At 36.7% G+C, this 18,555-nt stretch overlaps 1 protein-coding gene across 1 annotated transcript in view; it reads left to right on the forward strand.

Annotated features, from left to right (window-relative positions):
* Window positions 1-18,555, forward strand: part of mgat5 (alpha-1,6-mannosylglycoprotein 6-beta-N-acetylglucosaminyltransferase) — a 100,767-nt gene that overhangs the window by 50,352 nt on the left and 31,860 nt on the right. Inside the window, exons 6-10 of the mRNA XM_072464919.1 lie at window positions 2,653-2,724; window positions 7,046-7,207; window positions 9,848-10,017; window positions 11,152-11,286; window positions 15,621-15,754. Coding sequence (XP_072321020.1) covers window positions 2,653-2,724; window positions 7,046-7,207; window positions 9,848-10,017; window positions 11,152-11,286; window positions 15,621-15,754 — 673 coding nt within the window. The remainder of the gene's footprint in view (window positions 1-2,652; window positions 2,725-7,045; window positions 7,208-9,847; window positions 10,018-11,151; window positions 11,287-15,620; window positions 15,755-18,555) is intronic.

Consider the following 18,555-nt stretch of genomic DNA (forward strand, 5'->3'; position numbering starts at 1 on the left):
GAACAATTTCCTACAAGAAAATAGTAACCGAAGGTGCCTTTAACTACTACACCACCTGCAATTTTTATGACCTTATTGCAATTGCATTCAATGGACCAACAGATATTTATTAAAGGGAGTGTCTTCAGAGCCGCGGCACGCGGCCGAAACTGCCATGTTATTTTGTGCCGCGGCTCCTGAAACTGCTGCGCTATTTGACCACGCCGTTTTAGACCGCGCCGAGTTAAGGTTAGGGTCAGGGTTAGGGTTAGCCATAGCCATAGCCATATGGCAGTGCCGCGGTTCCTGAAACTGCTGGGCCATTTGACCGCTCTGCAGCCATGGCCTTTATTAAAACAAATGGTCAAAAGATTTGTATTGTTGCACTATAAAACTGTATTTAGGCAATTGACACAAACTAATAATTAAAGCAATGACTAGTGAATATTTGGTCCCAATTTTGTCCAGAACCCTTCACTTCAGCCTTATGCCTCTATCACATGACCACACTGTTGCCATAGTGACACATGCATGTATTTCCATGTGAAGCAGTACTTGTGAAAACAGCTCTTTGTGTAACAAAAATTAATTAACTGTGTAGAGGTTTTTTATGGTGCTAATACAGCGTCATCTGGAGGAGGTCATGGTTCAAAGTACTACAAAACTTCAGGGAGTTCTAGTGAAAAATGTTTTCTTTCTTTAAAAAAATAATAATAATACAATAAAATACAGAACTATGTAAGATGATGATGAAATGATCTTATGAAAAAACGCAATGCATTATTCAAACAGAATTCTTTCCAAACATATGATTTTGTTGTCCTCTTTTGGGTTTAGGTCAGCTAGCAATTATTCTAGTAAACAAGTAGTCTATGAATTATTTTCTTTGATTAAGCAAGTAATCTGTCATTTTTATTTAGTTTTTTTACATTTCTAAAAGCATATTAAATATTTTTTTTAAATAAACATACTTACAATAACATACAAAAAAATAACAAATAGGCATTTCTCCTCAAGTACCACATTTTGTTCTTAATGTCACATAAGTATGTTTCCAAAACGGCAACATTTCAATTTCACCAAATGTCCATGATGAGTTGCCTGATCAGCCAGTCTCAACACGTTTTGACAGACTACTTTACAAAACCGTGAGGGTCTGGGATGCAACCCAGTCACTCCAATTTCCAAAGGATTAACCAATCAGACGACGCATTGTCCGTTTGTGTCTAAACAAACATGGAGGATTACGAGGAAAGAATAAAAATAACACAGACTGAGAAACGTTGCCGACTTCTGCTGAGTCAACAAGCGACGCACTAAACTCTGTCAATCTGAGGTGAATGAAGTTATATATTTTGTTCTGAATGTTACAAAAATATTTGAGATGTCTTCTGCATTTGAGAGACACGTGACGCAAAGTCTTCCACGGTGGTTGGACTGGTCAATGTTTGGAGAGTATTTTTGACGCCCCCAATTGTCCAAATCCAGACCCTTCTGCATTTGAACATAATGTAGGAGGGACTGGCTGGTCAGGTAACATGATGAGTTCATCTGCCACATTTCAGTCTTTTTTTTATTGCTTTCATTTTATTTTTATTTTTTTATTGAGTGTTGATGAAGCCATGGAAACCAATCCATGTTTATCTTCCACAGAAACGAAACATTGATTTAATGGTTCTGTTAGAATATATACAATATACTAATTCACTTGTAACCAGACTATTTTATAAACATGCTAAATTAAATTTGAACAACAGTTAGATTAGCTATGAATTAATCTGTGTTTTATGTCATTTCATTTAAAATAAGAAACATGTTTGTAAAATGTCTTGTTACGTGAGGCCAGCGATGGTTTACCTTGTGGTGTTTTGAGCTGTAACTTTGCAGCTGTTGATGATGCTTCACTTTGAGTCATTTTGCAGCTTTAGCTCCGTGAGCCTTCCACTTGTGTCTTTGCCCTGTCATCGTGGACCTTCTGTTTCATAATCGTGGTCCTCCGTGCTCTTTCACACAAAACTACTCTTCCCAGTCAGATTTGTACTTCGTTTGCAGGTCTGTGCCGCAACAAGTTCTGTGTGAAACGAAAGTGTAAAAGCGAAAGTCATATATACATATATTTTACAATTCTTTGTCTGTCAAAACAAAATTACCCTCTTTTTCCCATTTATTTGAGTAGAATGGCTATCTAAATTGTTAACACATTTTGATAGTTATAGTTATATTATACCCCTTCTCCTGTATATATGCCTTAATAAAACCTTCAGTCAGAAGGTTAAAATGCTCATTGCTTTGTTTAATTTCTTGGTTATAGTAACATCTTATGAGTAAATGTTTATTATAGTCCTTTTTCTCCAAGCAAAGGGATTCCTTCAAGACGTCGATGCTTTTCATTAGATTTTATTTTACAATTTGGTAAAAAAAAAAACTTATACGGAATCTGAATTTTTGGACAAATCTATCGCAGTTAGTGATGGCGCTCTAAGAACTTGGCAATTGAAGAATTGTGTTTCAAAGCTGTCACCAATCATGTTCTGATCATTTCCAATCTTAAAATATGTTACGTTCAAGTTATAAAATGTGAAATAATTTTGCAGAAGGATCCAAAAGCATTGGACCTTATAGGACCTCCTTATAGCTCCTCTTCTCTGAAATTCCCCTACTGTATGTTTAAAGGTGGAGAACTGGTGCCCCCGTCTGCCCTGGAGACTCAAGATCTTGAATGAGGAGTCAGACAGGAGAGCGCAGGTAAGAAAAAACATTTACTCAATAAAACAAGCAACCGTAACTCGCATTTAGCACTATAATTTTTTAATAATGCTGCCTTAAGTAATTTAAAAACATGATGAGTAATTATATCCAAAGCTCATGGTGCAGTCATAACATCCCTGTATTGTACAGAAATGTTACTTAATCTGTGTATCATCATTATGTGTTTTAAAATAATTAAGTTTGTTGGACTGAAATTGAGAAAAAGATCATTGATTTTTTTGTGTGTTAAAAATTTACTAATATTGCATCACTAGGTTTAATAGATTCTTATTATCTTGTCATATATCTGAGCCAATATGCACACAAAATATTACAAGATTTTGTAAGTTAAATGGCTTTGTCAGTCCAAAAATTCTTGACCTTTCCTTCATACTGTGGTCAAAATCTTCACAATGTCAATAAAATATTTAGTCGACTAATAAAGGTTTGTTCGACTAAGACACCATCGACCGATTAATCGACTAAGTGACCAAGCACTTCCAGCTCTAGAAAAGATATGTTAGTTTGAGTCCAGTTTGTTTTGTAGAATATTGGAAGAGCGTACCAGTGCCTTGGTTGAGGTCTAAGCTGTTTCTTTTCTTCTTTGGCCAGTCATGCTAGTACTTGAGCTTTGCTGTGTTTGAATTTGGATGTTTGAGTTTGATGTCCAGGGTTTGTTCCTTGTTTAGTTTTTCTGTAGTTTGTGTGTGTGTGTCACTGTGTTGACCGTAATTTGTTTGCATTTGAATACACTTTTTTTAAACTACTCAAGAAGTGACTCTTGTGCCATCAAAACCACTTTACATCTGCTACATAATACATCTCAATGAAATCGAAATTGTTATTTGAATGGCTGCAATGATCAAATCTCAAAGTGTGTAATTATATTATAGAATATCCACTGCAACCCATAACCTACAGTATATTCTTATGTAAAGCATATGTTGTAGTTTACACCTGCATGAGCATGTTCTTCTTTTAGTTGAGCAGTTCACATTTTAGTTTCTTTTCAAATATTAATGATCCTGGATGTGTGAGCACTATGAACTGAATCCTGATTTGAAAAAATAAATCGCATATCTAATCGCAATCACTGTCCAAAAAATAGCAAATAGACCACCAAAATTGTGCAGCACTATTTCACATCTTCTTTGTAGTTTTGTTTTTGTATTATTCTTTTATATACAGATTCAGGTGAAAATCTTTTGCCATGGCACTAATGCAATGCAGATGTTTGATTGCACATTATAGAAGACATAAGAATGCATTGGTCCATGAAAATTAAGTTATTACTTTCAGCTAATTTAGTACTCAATCTTGGGTGCTAAACTTGATAGCTTACACCAGATGTGACTACTGTTTTTTAAATGGGAATAACCCAAGGGAATATTGTCTCTACCGTACATTAAAGCCCATGGAAAAAGGTATGGTAAAGTACACTTTATTGTCCTTGCAGGGAATTTTGACCTCTGCATTTGACACATCCTTCAACCTATCAGGAGCAGCAAGGTTATGCTGATAATTAAAGTTATTTGCAGCCTTGGGTTTGCAGATAAAGTGATTTTAACTTGATTAGTTTCAGTTAAGTCTACGCACATGCTGCATTTTTTGGACATGGGAGAGGATTTAATGATATTTAAATGATCAAAGTCTTAAAAATACTGAATCACTAAAATGAATGAATGAATGAGTGTTACATAGAAAGTTCTGCATAATGGTGTAATGTGAAGTTAAAAAACAAACCAACAAAGAAATCAGAATAGAGGTAAAAATGTATAATATCGTAAATGTTGTTCTGGGGATTTGCAAAATTAGAATATCATGCATGTCATCTATATTTAAAACCATTTAAAAACCCAGTGTAATCTTCCAAGCATAAAGTGGTAAATGTTTATCGTCCATTCACGTTTTGTGCAATACTAGAGAGGAATATGACAGACATATTTTAGCCCATTCCCTGATGCATTGTGAAAACATCATCTTAATATTGTTAGCGGTGGGAAAAATCAATGAGATATGATTTCTTGTCAATATCTCCCACCCCTAGGTCAGAAATGAAGATTGTCCCTCACTATACTAATGCCATCTCTCTTTCCTCTCTGTCTTTTTAGTCTCCTCCCTCTTTTCCTTCCTCACTCCCCTTCCTATCTTCCTTCCTTCCTTCCTTCCTTCTTTCCTTCCTTCTTTCCTTCCTTCCTTCCTTCCTTCCCTCCCTCTTCTCTCTCCCCTCTCCCTTCACACTGCTGCTAAATCAATATTAAGCCCTCGCTCTCATCCCCTCACTGTATGCGTCCACAGCTCCGAGGGCTCAGATGCCATTTGACAGGCTTTCCAAATTTGAATTCAGGCTTGATTTTAATAGGTCGAGTCTGCTCAGTGATTTCCCGTCGCGGTTAGGGATGCTAATGTCGCGCTACAGCCTTGTTTCAACGCATTAACTGCTGATAATAGCCCAGTGCTTTGGGCCGCAGTCTGTTTCCTCTGCCTCTTCCTTTCTCTCTCTGCGCCTCTCCATACTTACCTCTCTCCCTCGCTCCCCACTGAGGTTGCATTACACTGGCCTGTCCTTGGTAGTCCTTGTTTGTGTGTGTTTGACATTGCAGACCTTGTGTATTTGAATAGTTATATTTCTTAGTACTGCCACAGTGGTTCAGTGCCAACTCTTGTTAAAGGTTGTCTGTACTATTACTCTGTATTGACATTGGCATGAAATTAACTACTGAATTATTTTCAAACTACTTGAGATACGTTTGTTGATACTTTAATTTAAGTCTTTATTCTCTAATTATATTGAAGTTGAAGGTAGGACCCTGCTTTAGACCCAATTTCTCCTTTTTTAGTCCAGTTTTAGAGTTCGTTCACATTTGTCCTGGTTTGATCTTGACTTGGTTCTGCACTTGTCCAAGTTTAGTCCTGATGTAATTCAGTTCAATTCTAGTTTTTGTCTCTGTTTTGTCCCAATTTAGTCTGGTCATGTCTTGGTGGTTCTTGAAAACCCAGATATTTTGCTTGATGTTGATAATAATATGTTTCGTTAAAATGTGTTTTGTAATTGGGTTTGCAAGACATGCAGAATACTCCCCACTATCGCATTAAGTCACGGATATATCTATAGAGTATGTACCGTACTTGTTTACAGCCTAATTTGGCACGTAATTAAGCTAAAGCCTCCAGTTTACGTCATGTTTTTCTTCCAGTTTCCATATTAAACATTTACAATACACACTTTGATGTTTACGCCCCATGGATATCTCTCAAGCATATGTTGTTTGCACAATGATTATTTTTGTTGGTTTTCTTTACTGTAGTTTCACTCCAGATGTTAAAAAGATTAACAGAATGTCAAGACGTTCAAGTTTATCACATACACATTTTACTGTGATTTTTTACCATAAATGTAATACCTTGAATAAGGTACCTTTTATATTTAGCAAAGAAAACACTAAACCAGTTAAATTTAAATTATCAGATCAATCAAAACAACTAAAGCAGCATTGAACTAGAAATAAATCATATCACATATCTAAACCTAAAAAGTTATCACCGGACGTTTGTCGAGCAGACGGGAGTTTTGCCCTGGCTTTAACTGAATCTTGTCAATAGGTCAATAAATACTGCTTTTCAGGATGCCTTTTTGCATAATTGGCCATTAATGTACACACTCATAATGTCACTTATGCCTGCTCTTATTTTTGTTGCTATAATTGAAGTACAACAATTTACATGCATTCTTATGGGCCACAACACAAACAACCACACATCCCAAAACCGCGGTGCTGAGGCATGCAAAGTTACTGCAAGGGAAATGGCTTCACCGCGACAGCCCTACCCACCTTGTGTGTGAGTGAGTGAATGTTGATGTTGGAGAGGTTGTCAGCGCCTCATCACACAAGCCGGCTCTGGGCCGTGACAATGACTAATCTCCAGAAAACATAACAAACAGAAGACTAACCAGTTTTGAGGACGTCTAGATAAATCCTGGAGCCTCTGATGAAAGCAGATAGTGTGTGTGTGAATTATAGGGGTATATGGTATTATAGGGTAGTGCAGTGGTGAACGAAAAAAGGAAGAGAAAAGAAAATGAATGGTTGGTGTCCGCTGGTAGCAGGTGAGCTACGCACTGAGAGAGACCAGGGTGCACCACAAGCATGTGCCCTAAAGGTGCCCCGCACCAAACTCCACACATGCCACACAATCCGAAGAACAGAACCTGGCTAGGATTGTGACAACGGCTTTCAAGTCCAAAAAAATGCTTTCAAAATCCAAAAATGAATAAATGGAAATGACACATTGTGTCTTTTTCGTTTTGATCTTGTAGGCAGAAATCCGAACGAGTTTTGACGAGCTGTACCGCGTCATGTCTCAGAGGGAGGAGTTCAGGTGGATGATGCTGAGGATCAAGCGAATGGCCGAGCCCTGGGTCAGTGCCATCCGCTCTCTTGCCCATAAACAGAACCTGACCAAGCGGCGCCGCAAGAAGGTGGGTACCTCAATATGCAGATTTAAATAGTTTTTCTGCAGATTTAAATAGTTTTTCTTTTTGATTTTATATAACTCGTTTTATCATTGTTCATTGTTTGTTTGTTGCACCGTATCACCATTAAACTTGTAGAAATGTGACTATGGCAGAGTTGTTGAAAATAATTATTCACCAAGGAAAGAATAAAATGTCCTCACAAAATGTTCTTTGATACTACCCCCAAATGCAAAATCTTAATTGCGCCAGCAAATCGTCCCCAGAAGTTTATTTCTAGCAAGTAAAATGTACAGATGATAAATATTTAAATTTCTATAGCCTGTAGAGACTTGTATTAAATGCTAGCCAAAGTAATAATGGTCTTAACTACGGGTTCACTGATATATCAGCCCAGTATCGGTATCGGCCAATATTCACATCATTGAGTAATACTGAAGCACCGATATCAGTTTGCGATGGTTACACGCCGGTAATGAGAGTTAACTCTGCCGTCCCTTCAGAAACAGGAAGAACAGAACTGACTGTAAACTTGAATCCAGTCTTTATTCTGAGTCAAACGAACCAGAAAAGACAAAGTTATTAGTATTATGTACAAAGTATTTTGAAACGTATAGGGAGCAGAGCGCCACAGACAACCCATCAAAGAAGTGAATCATTCGAAATTTTGCTTTTGACATGGTTTTGATGGGCTTCCACTCCTTCAATGAGGCTTGGAACATTATTGTTAGGTTGGTATAGCATCAAAATATTTTAACTTTTCCAATTTTACAGTAATAAGTACAAACTTAGCTGGAAGCCTGAGGGCCAACAAAAATTGCTCTGGGGGCCGCATCTTGCACTTGGGCAATGGTTTGGACACCCCTGGCCTAAATTGTCCATATCGGTGCTGCACAAGTCATTAAGTAACAGTATTTGATTTATATCTTGAATTATATCTTTATAGATGTATGATAGAAGGCTTATGTCAGTCTAATAATTTGGCTGCTTTCCAAGTTGAGGTAAGGAGTTAGTGTGACATAGATCTTCTGTTATTTTGTGTTTTAGTTCCTAACAGCTTTCGCTATATCTGATGAATAATGTCCTGCTACTTTTCTGCTCACCACGTGAATAATTCAGATCACATTCCCACGATGCGAAGGAAATGAGCAGGGCACCTTCTTTCGATCCATCTCTGTCTGATTTAACCTTTTCACTGTCGAGAAAGCACAAATTCCAAAATGTAAATGTGTTGTTTTTTTTTATGTCCACAGCTCATTTTTTTGTGCATATTCCCAAAAGAATACATGTCAAGTGCCAACTATAAAAAGCTGTCACCTTCAAACAAATGCTACAATTTGTTCTCCCCTCTGTGGGATGTTCTTTTTCCTGTTTCAAATAAATCATTGCTTCAGCTCTTAGTGTTTACTCGTACTGCCTTCATACAGTGTTCCCATCGGATTTGAGGCATTTGTACAACGTTGCACAAAGATTTAGTCTCAAGCTAAGGTAAAAAAATAAGATATTTTGAGCTACTTCCAAGCCTGGATAAATAGTTTTATAAGAAAAGGCCTAAATTGTAGACCAAAAATAGGAAAAACCAAAAAATAAGGTTATTGCTTTGTGTGCAGTAACTGAGTTGGTAAGTCAACTAGTTGGCGATTATTTTTTTCAATTATTTATTTCTATTGTACATTGAGAGTTTTTAAATACATCGTCTACTAACTAAAGGTTACAATCTGGTGACTGAAGGCTTCTATATACAAAACATTTATGAATAAATTGTATTATTGCTAAATATCAGAAAAGGTTTTTGTCATTTTGAATATTGTCACTTATTATTAAAGGTGTTTTAGTATCCGTATCATCCAGATAGCGATTACAATTATCAAAATATGACACTGATTATATTTATTGTCAACTAGTATTACTTACTTTATTTACTTTATTTCTTTACTGTCACAATTTTCTCTGCATACACTGGTTTTGAGTGCTTACATTGGTAATGTGTGAATGTTTTTTTAACAAATGCATATTGTGGTTTTTTTCAGGTACTCATCATTGTTCATTTTGTTCACCAAAATATTGATCTAAATTGGCTTAAAAATAGAAATGGGACCGTTGACTTTCTCTTCTGAACTGATAAGCCCCACCTCTTCATAGTGACATTTCACCCTAACAAGCTTGTAGCAAGATTGTTTTATTTTTGAAAAATTGCGTCTTCTTTTTTTAACTACATGCATGACTTGGTGCCTACATTTTTCCAATAATCACAAGGAAGTACAGGGATGTGGGTGGAGATGGGGAGTAGGTGAAAACAGTAATTTTCTGAGCACTCGAGCCTCAGTTTCAGGACAATAGTCACAGTATTAATCTACTGAAATACAACTTAAACTAATAATGAAGCAACGTTTTTATAACATGGTTTAAATCTCATAAATGTCAATTTTGCACAACAGTAATTTGTGATGTAAACCAAGGAGGAAATAAGCTTGAATAAAATTTATTCAAGCTTAAAGACATTCTTATTGTTAACATTTAATGTTAACAATAAGAATGTCTTTACTAGAAATTGGCATATAATGTTTCATTACTTAATTAATTACATGCACAATCGTTATATTTCAACATTATTGATGTATATATTAATTATATCTTGTCCATTAGGTGTTGGTCCACCTAGGGCTCTTGACCAAAGAGTCTGGCTTTAAGATAGCAGAGAATGCCTTCAGTGGGGGTCCTTTGGGTGAGCTGGTTCAGTGGAGTGACCTCATCACCACCTTGTACCTGCTGGGCCACGAAGTGCGCATCTCCGCCTCCATCGCCGAGCTGAAAGAGTGAGTGTTAAATCAATAAGCAATCAATGAATAATCATAGCTACCCATGTGCACTAAACAACCCTTAAACCAGGACTAAACCAGGACTAAATCAGGACTAAATCAGGACTAAATCAGGACTAAATCAGGACTAAACCAGGACTAAACCAGGACTAAACAGGACTAAACCAGGACTAAACCAGGACTAAATCAGGACTAAACCAGGACTAATCCAGGACTAAAGCACCCGTTAGTTATCCCGTTAGTGTGTATAACTTGTAATTGTGTGAATATTTTGTGCTAACAGGGCGCTCTTGCAAATGAGCGCTTGCTCCAAGTACCCTGTAAATAAAGGTTATAATAATAATAACAATAACGATGACGATGACGATGACGATGACGATGACGATGACGATGACGATGACGATGACGATGACGATGATGATGATGAAGTGCCTTTGATAGATTCTGACTACTGCAGACCAGAAACACCCCACAACAGCTGTAATAAACCTGGACTCGACCAGCTCTAAACCAGCTCTAAATCAAGGCTAAACCAAAGCCTAGTCTATGTCATGATGACCATTGTAGGAGCTGCATTTAAACTCAAACTCAACCACAACTAAACTATGTCCAAACTAAAACTAAACTAGATCTAAACCTGCTCTATACTCGGACTAAACCAGGTCTAAACCACCTATGATATTGTAATCCACTATACATGGACTAAATTAGGATTAGACCATGTCTAAACTAGAATCAAATGGGTCTAAAGCAACTTTTGCTCATTGCTGACCACTGCAGACCGGGAAGACACCACCAGAGCAGCAGACTTGGATATGCCCCTGCTTCTTAAACCTCAGCCTTGAGGACTAAAGGTTCACTTTCTAATATACAGTATTCCACCCACTGATGAAGAGTTAATGTTATGGCTGATACCTGGATAGTTTTGCCTCACTATGTTAAGGTCAGCAATTGCTAGATGCCATTCCCTATCCTACCTACTATGTACATAGCTTAAACAAATCTGGCTCCTTTGTCATTTGTGTTATATTTGTTTATTCTTTCCGTGTATTGCCAGTAATTTGTCTTCCCTTTACAGGAAAATAACTTAAAACTACCATGATTTATACATTGTTAAACATTTTTGTGCAGGATTATGCGTAAGGTGATGGGGAACAAGTCCAGTTGTCCCACTCAGGGAGACAAAATCGTGGAGCTGATCTACATAGACATAGTGGGACTAACGCAGTTTAAGAAGACACTCGGGCCATCCTGGGTCCACTACCAGTAAGTATATTTACATCCCTCTTTACCTGTATTTGTTAATTAAGAAATGCAGTTTCCATAAACCTAAAAATAAGGCCACATCACACAAGACATAAGAAATAGCAACCATATTCACAATACAGTTGCCTAGGTAATCCCAATATACCTACCTGCTTATGAAACTGTACTTCATTCAAATCAAAATCAAATCAATTTATTTTTGTAAGGCCCAAAATCACAACAACAGTTGCCTCTGAGGGCCACAGGGAGAAATGAATCAACATTGTCTGTGGTGGCGAGGGAGTCAGACAATGTCTGTGGTGGCGAGGGACGATGTCCCAGGGTCCTCTGTCCTTAGACTCTCCTTCTCGGCCAGGAACTTCATTCTGTCCTGTTGCCCTTCCAATAAGTCTATTTTCTTCAACCCATTCATTAACACTTCATTTCAACCCAACTGTTTTAGTTTTTGTCCATTGCTCCACTGAAAGCTGTAGACGAGGCCTTTCTGATTTTCTTTTGTTTTTGATTCTAAGCAGGAAAAGAAAAAGAACAATATGTCCACCAAACACTAATAGCCTTCCTGGTTCCTTAGACTTTTCACCAGTTTTTGTTTTTAAAAGCGTCATTTGCTTTGTAGGAAGTTGGAAGTTGAATCATTTGAAACATAATGCAGCGTCCAGGTGCTATTTTTTATATATTTTCCTTCCTACCAATGTCAAACCCTTCTCAGCTTTGGAAATACAATATAAGACCACTCAAATTTTCCAGGTCCTGGGCTAGATCTGGGTAAGATCTCAATTTAGACTTGGTTTGCAGCTGGTTTTGATCTAGCTTAGGTCCTTTTTTAGACCTGGCTTCAACCTGGTTTTGATTCTGGTTTATAACTGGCTTGTATCCTAGTTTAGACTGGTTTAGACCTGGATTAGAACTGGCCAAGATCTTTGTTTGGACCATGTTTAGAACTAGTTTAGTTCATGGTTTAAATGTTTGAGTTTAATGTTGATTGGCCCAAATTTTCCATGACTTATTTTTGGTTTAAAAAAAAAAAAAAAAGCTTGCAATGACATTTGAGTTGATGTGCCAGTGTGGACATATGTCAGCCTGGCCATTACAATGCCTGATCATTTTGCAGTGCGGGCCCTTATTTTTCCATCGCTCGGCCTGAAAGTGCTTGGAGCCAGTAAATGCTTTCACAGTGCTTCCTCCATGACTCAATTTTCTGGTTGTTATTTCTACTCTACTCGTCCCCTTCTCCCAAATTCTCTTATTATGTTTGTCTTCAATTGCCTTTGTTTCCTTAAAACTCCAAAATCTCTCTTTTCCCCTTCTGTAAAGCCATCTCAATCTTCTCTTGATTTTATTTTTCACATTGAAAAGAATCTCTGAAGAGTTTTTGACATATTTTTGGAAGCTTGGTGTTTTTTTTGTTTATAATAAAACTATAATAGTAATATATTTTCATTTTTCAATTGGACATTGAAATCATATTTACACTTATACTATTTTTACAGATTTTTTTTGTTATTTATCTTCCTTTAAATTCAGCATAATCCCATAATTTCTTGTTGCTGTATGATAAATATTTAGAGTATAGATTTTTTGTGTGTAACATCATGCTGCCTCATTTATATGGAACATGCTCAGTGCTTTGTTTTTGAGGCTGTTAACTCTCCTCTGAGTTACCTCATTGTTCTATCACATTTAATCCTTTCATGCTCAAACATAATGGGGTTGAGGCGGCGCACTTTTATCTGCATTAGCAAAGCAGCCGAAATGTCAGGAATATACCACTCCCTCAGTTTTTAAGAGGTTATTCAGGTTAGAACAAGTAAATTTGGCTAGTGGCTACAAACAATGTTGCGTATATTTATAATAAGCTCATGCTATTGTTTCACAAAAGTGAAAATATTATATAATATCAAGAGGTGAGGTTCTTGTACTGCCCAATTTATTTGCTTTGGATCTCCTACATCTGATCAATTTAACCATAAAACCTTGCGAGGATTACTAAAGTCTGCGAGCATTACCACGTGGAAAGACAAATCCCGTGGTCATGTAAAAGATGTCAGTGTGTTTGAGAAGGGTCAAATCATTGGCGTCAAACAGAGAAAACACTACAGATCTGAACCCCAGTGAGAGTGTTTGGGACGAGCTGGAGACGGCTTTGTGCAGCAGTCACACTCTCCATCATCAACACAAGATCAACTGGTGACAACGAAGGCGACACTGGATGGAAATAAATCTTTTAATATTGCAGAATCTTATTGAAACTATGCCACCGCGATTGTGCATTATAATCAAAGGTCCGATCAAATATTAGAGCATTTACCCCTTTTTTCCTGTGAACTTTTTTTGTTGGACAGGCAGTGTACATAAATGCTATTCTTTAATGACTTAGAACAACCCCCAGAAAAGTTACGTAATGCACCTTTAACCTACCTTCTTTTATTTCAAATGCAACGATCCCTGTCACTGACTAAGCGGTTTGTAAAAACTGATTGTGCTTCTTATTTGTTTCTGTGAAATCCCTCAGCGTAATTCTAGTTTGGCCACATTTGATTTGTTATATTATGTAAATTTATCTTGCTAATATCTTATTCGGAAAGAAAATAAAATGGCTCTTTCTAATCCTACCAAGAAAGGACATTATCACTCATAAAATTCATTAGGTAGAGTAGCAAGTCTAATAAAATGTTTATAGCTACAAATTGGCTTCCACCATTTCTGGAAACTAGGAAAATCTTCTAATAAAACACTTTGAATCTCTATTGGCCAATACACAGCTATATTTTGTATATCTTGGAGTTTCCGACTTTTGAAATATAATTCAGTCTATTATCGATTCATACTAAAGCTGCTGCCCCATCTGTTTTGTCTCAGTGGTATTGGCTTGTAGCAGCCCTCAGGTAGAGCTATTCCTGGAAAACCTCTTAACATTTGATAACTAATAGGGCTTATGGGAATATATTGGCTGTTAAATCTAAAATGTAACAAACCAAATGTAGATGCAAAAAACTTGCCCCGAGCCGCAGCAATTCCAAATAATTAAAAGTAGACGAGAGAATTTTACCGTTGGAACCAATTTTTCCCAGACACAAGCTTTTCCCCCATATGAATAGTTAGTTCGATCAAATTCCTACACTGGGCTGACACAGCAGTCACAGTCTGAATAAGTTAAGGCTGATTGTTGTGGCACGTTTTGTTTTCAAATGCGTCTTATTACATTTGGAAGATTTAGCAAACTTGCTACATTCATGTTTTTTTCCAACAATAACATTATAAGACCACTGCAATGTTTCAAGTTTTGGTTTGGGCCTTGGTTTCGACTTTATTAGTTTCTCTCTAAAAAAATAAAATAAATATGTCCTTCTTTTACTACTTGCTTCCAGCCATAAAATACTACTACAGAATTGTAGTAGCCTTATTTACTACTGCCCATATACTATATATACTATACTGTATCCAGCCTGATTCATTTAATTTTATTATTCACATTAGCCGTGTTTTCCTTGCGTCCCATCTGGTGGAGGTATCAGGGGAGCGGAGCTGGTGGTTTTTGCGTTTGTGCAACATGTGCTTCGGCTGTTTGTGTTCGTCCGAGGCTGGGCAGCATCTGTCCAACAGCCGAGGTAGAGGAGAGAGAGAGGTGAGTTGTAGCGTGTTAATTATGTCAAATTTTAGCCTTTTACAGTTTATGACTTTCTCAATTATTACCTTGAACACTGAGCATTTTAGATGATGATCATGATCCAGTTCAGATGTCAAACTTCATGCTCAAGATGAACTGGTTGTCACAAAGTTAATTCAGCACAGCTATCATAAACAGAGGCAGATTTACTTTATTATATTGGCACGATGTTTTGATCTGGTTAGCGCAGTACCTTCAGAAAGCATCAGTTGGTTGGTAGCACATTTTGCATCAACACAGGAAAAAACATAATAGTTCTGCAGTAGTTTGGTCATTGACTAAATGTGTCTATTGCTGTAATGGCTCTTAAAGTAGACTAGATTTGATTAGATCCTGGCCACTGAGATTTTTATGGCATACACACCCTTTTGAGCCAAGAGTCTGGCTGCAGCTTTTGCATGGAGTGGAGGTTTGGCACCATTAGCCAAAGAGAAGAGCTCCGCTAAGTCGCATCCACGGCCAGACGGAAAATAATTTACATTAGCCACACAGTGCTGTCTCTTTGTCTTGGATCAGTGAATATGTTTATTTAGACTAGTATGATTAGACCTGATTTATTGCTGCGCTTATGGTTTTATTGATTTTGAAGTGGGCGGAGTTGTCAAGTATTAAAGCTTGTGTTATCTTTAGATGTATAAAACGCTTATCTTTTTCTGTTTGACTTCAGGTGCATGCTGCGAGTGCTGGACTCCTTTGGGACCGAGCCAGAGTTTAACCACGCCCACTACGCCCAGTCGAAAGGCCACAAGACGCCCTGGGGCAAGTGGAACCTCAACCCTCAACAGTTCAACACCATGTTTCGTAAGTACTTTCAGGATATGACAATCAGAATGTAAGCTTTATAAAGTGGCAAAGGAAATGTTAATCATATGTTAATTGACATTTAAACCTGTGTATTTCCTGAAACTACCACGCAAAAGTATAAATAGAAATAACATAAAAATAACATGGAAATAATATGGAAGGAATATCTATCTGTGAAAAATGACGAATAGTGGTCAGAACTCAAACTGAAATGCTATTACTTTAAAACAAATAAACAAATATTGTAGCTAGAAAAAGTGAAAGGCTTCAGTACTTATTTACTACTAATTTTACTACTATAAACAAAAATTGCCTCAGATAAAACTAGTACTGTAATTAGGCCTGCTACTATGGCTAAGTTACTTTAGTTTGAAGGATGTTTTACTCAATAATTTTAAATTTAAAAGTAAATGTAACTATACAATTAATGATTAATGCTACAACTGTCAAATCCAGTACAATTTGTATCTATTAATGCTCAATGATGCTCATGCAACGTTTGTGATCACGGCAACTACTTTCACTTTTAGAATGTACTACTTTTACTAGTACAAATAATTGTATTCTTCTGCTTCTATTCTGATATTACTACTTAATTTATCTTGGTGAAAATTTCCCTTGATTTGAGGTATAGAAATTCCAGCGTGCTGCAGCTAATGGCAAGTCATCAGATGGATTAAAGCAAAAGTAATTGGTCCATTTTGAGCTATTATGTATGTAGGACACGAGGGTTTTATGCCTGCACTGCTCCTACTGCAGAGATGGGAGGACTTTTGCTTTTAACTGTTGTGTTTTCACATGTCATTTTAGTTATATTTTTCTTTTTTTGTCAGTATAATTAGTTTTCTTTAGTACAGTTTCCTTGCACCTTGACTTCGAATTGTGTTCGTTACCTATACGAGTTTAATTAATTACTTGGACAAACTTGATTTAATCCACTATTAAATTGTATTGTACATTGCATTACATTACATTTATTAAAAATGTATTAGAACAATTATACAGATTATGCTAATATTTTGTCACGTAAAGACTTTCTTGCATGCATTAATTCTCTACTCTCCATTACACCTTACAGTTAGGTCCAGAAATGAACTATAAGCTATGATTTTATTTTATTATTTGACAGGTACAGATTATTGATAGTTGTATTAACTACAAAGTAGATGAATATTTCAGGTACACGTGTATGGTGGTGAATCCTCCATTGCAGAACACTCTCTCTCTCTCTCTCTCTCTCTCTCTGGAGAATTGACCTTCTCCCCGTGACTCAGAGAAAGTGAAATGTTACCCTGGTAGTCCCTTTAGGAGAGGTGATTCCCAACATTGTTCAAGATCCTAATAGTCTTGAATAGCCACTTTGTACAGGGGACGGTGTATGTCTTTCTCATACAGCAGCCTCAGGAGCGCTCAGGTTAGATGATATCAGCTTTGGCTCCCTGTTAAAACCAGTGTCATCACTTCCAGCCACAGGAGACTGGAAAGACGAGCTGTTAAGTATTGTACTACACAGCACTCTGTACTACACGGACCTCTGTGTGGCTCAAGACATGTTAACGTCAATACATAAACAAGCTAGCTCCATGACACTTCTATTTATTTTGTTTGTATTATTTTTTCTTACGCTTGCTTTTTTTAATTTTATTTTATCTTTATCTTTATTTTTCCCCTCCATTCCTTATTAAGAAATGAGAGATTCTGTCTATAGGAGTTTTTGTTTATAAGAGTTTTGTTTATAAGAGTTCTTCTTTTAAGAAGTTATCTGTCCTTTTCCTCTGTATCTACCTGCGTTGCAACAATTAAATTTCCCCATGTGTGGACAATAAAGGATTATCTTATCTTATTATATTTATTTAACATATATTTCATTAATTATATAAAATATTTTTGGCAACTGATTGTTGATGTTTTTATTTTTTTAAATGCTAAATCACTGTATTATGCTAAATATTATGTCTATCATCAATAATACAGTTTGTATGTGAACTTGTGAACCATGTAGTGACAGACTTTAGTAATATGTTCAATAATGGTAAATAAATTAAAAAAAATGTAAATAAATAGTAAAAAGTAAATATGGAAAATTATTAGATATTTATAACTATTGAATACTGTCTGTGTGCTAGAAATGGGACACACTCCATAAATCAGCAACCTGGACAATAGGAAAAGCCATATGACCCTGTTCCAATAAGACAACATTGGTCCAAATTGAACTCATTTATCTCTGATTCAGACCGCACAGGGTTTCCTCCCCTACATCTGTTTTTGAATGGACCCTGCACCTGCCCCTGTTTAGCTCCATGAGTCGTTGATAATGAAATACAGTCATGCCCTTTCCATATTAATCAGATGCTGAGAGTTAATTGCTGGACAACAATTCAACTGGATCAGATTGGCTTGGTGTAATTTGCAGCTCATAAAAAGAGGGGCAGTGGCAGAGTGGTTAACATGTTTGTTTCTTTGAAGGTGGTTATGGAATACATCTTTCGAAGTGGAAACTATGTCATTTGGCTCTGTAAATTAATTCCACAATTTGATTTATTTTATTTATTTTTTCTTGCCCGAAGGCAATTTGACAGTGAAATGGGGAGAGAGACGTATAGACATTTTTAAATTTTCAAGGGTCGGAATATAACCCGCTACGACCAACCACACGTGTGCATTGCCCTTAAACACTGCACCCACCAGCAAGCGCATTCATTTATCTTCTATGACATTATTGCAACAGTATACATTTTTTCTCTTTTAAACATGTAATTTAGTTTTTCCTTAACCCTAACTCTGTCATCTGTTTT

The sequence above is a fragment of the Eucyclogobius newberryi genome, unplaced genomic scaffold (genome assembly GCF_026437365.1).
Source record: "Eucyclogobius newberryi isolate DKJ021-1_F unplaced genomic scaffold, fEucNew1.0.hap1 SCAF_1, whole genome shotgun sequence".
Lineage (NCBI taxonomy): Eukaryota > Metazoa > Chordata > Actinopteri > Gobiiformes > Gobiidae > Eucyclogobius > Eucyclogobius newberryi.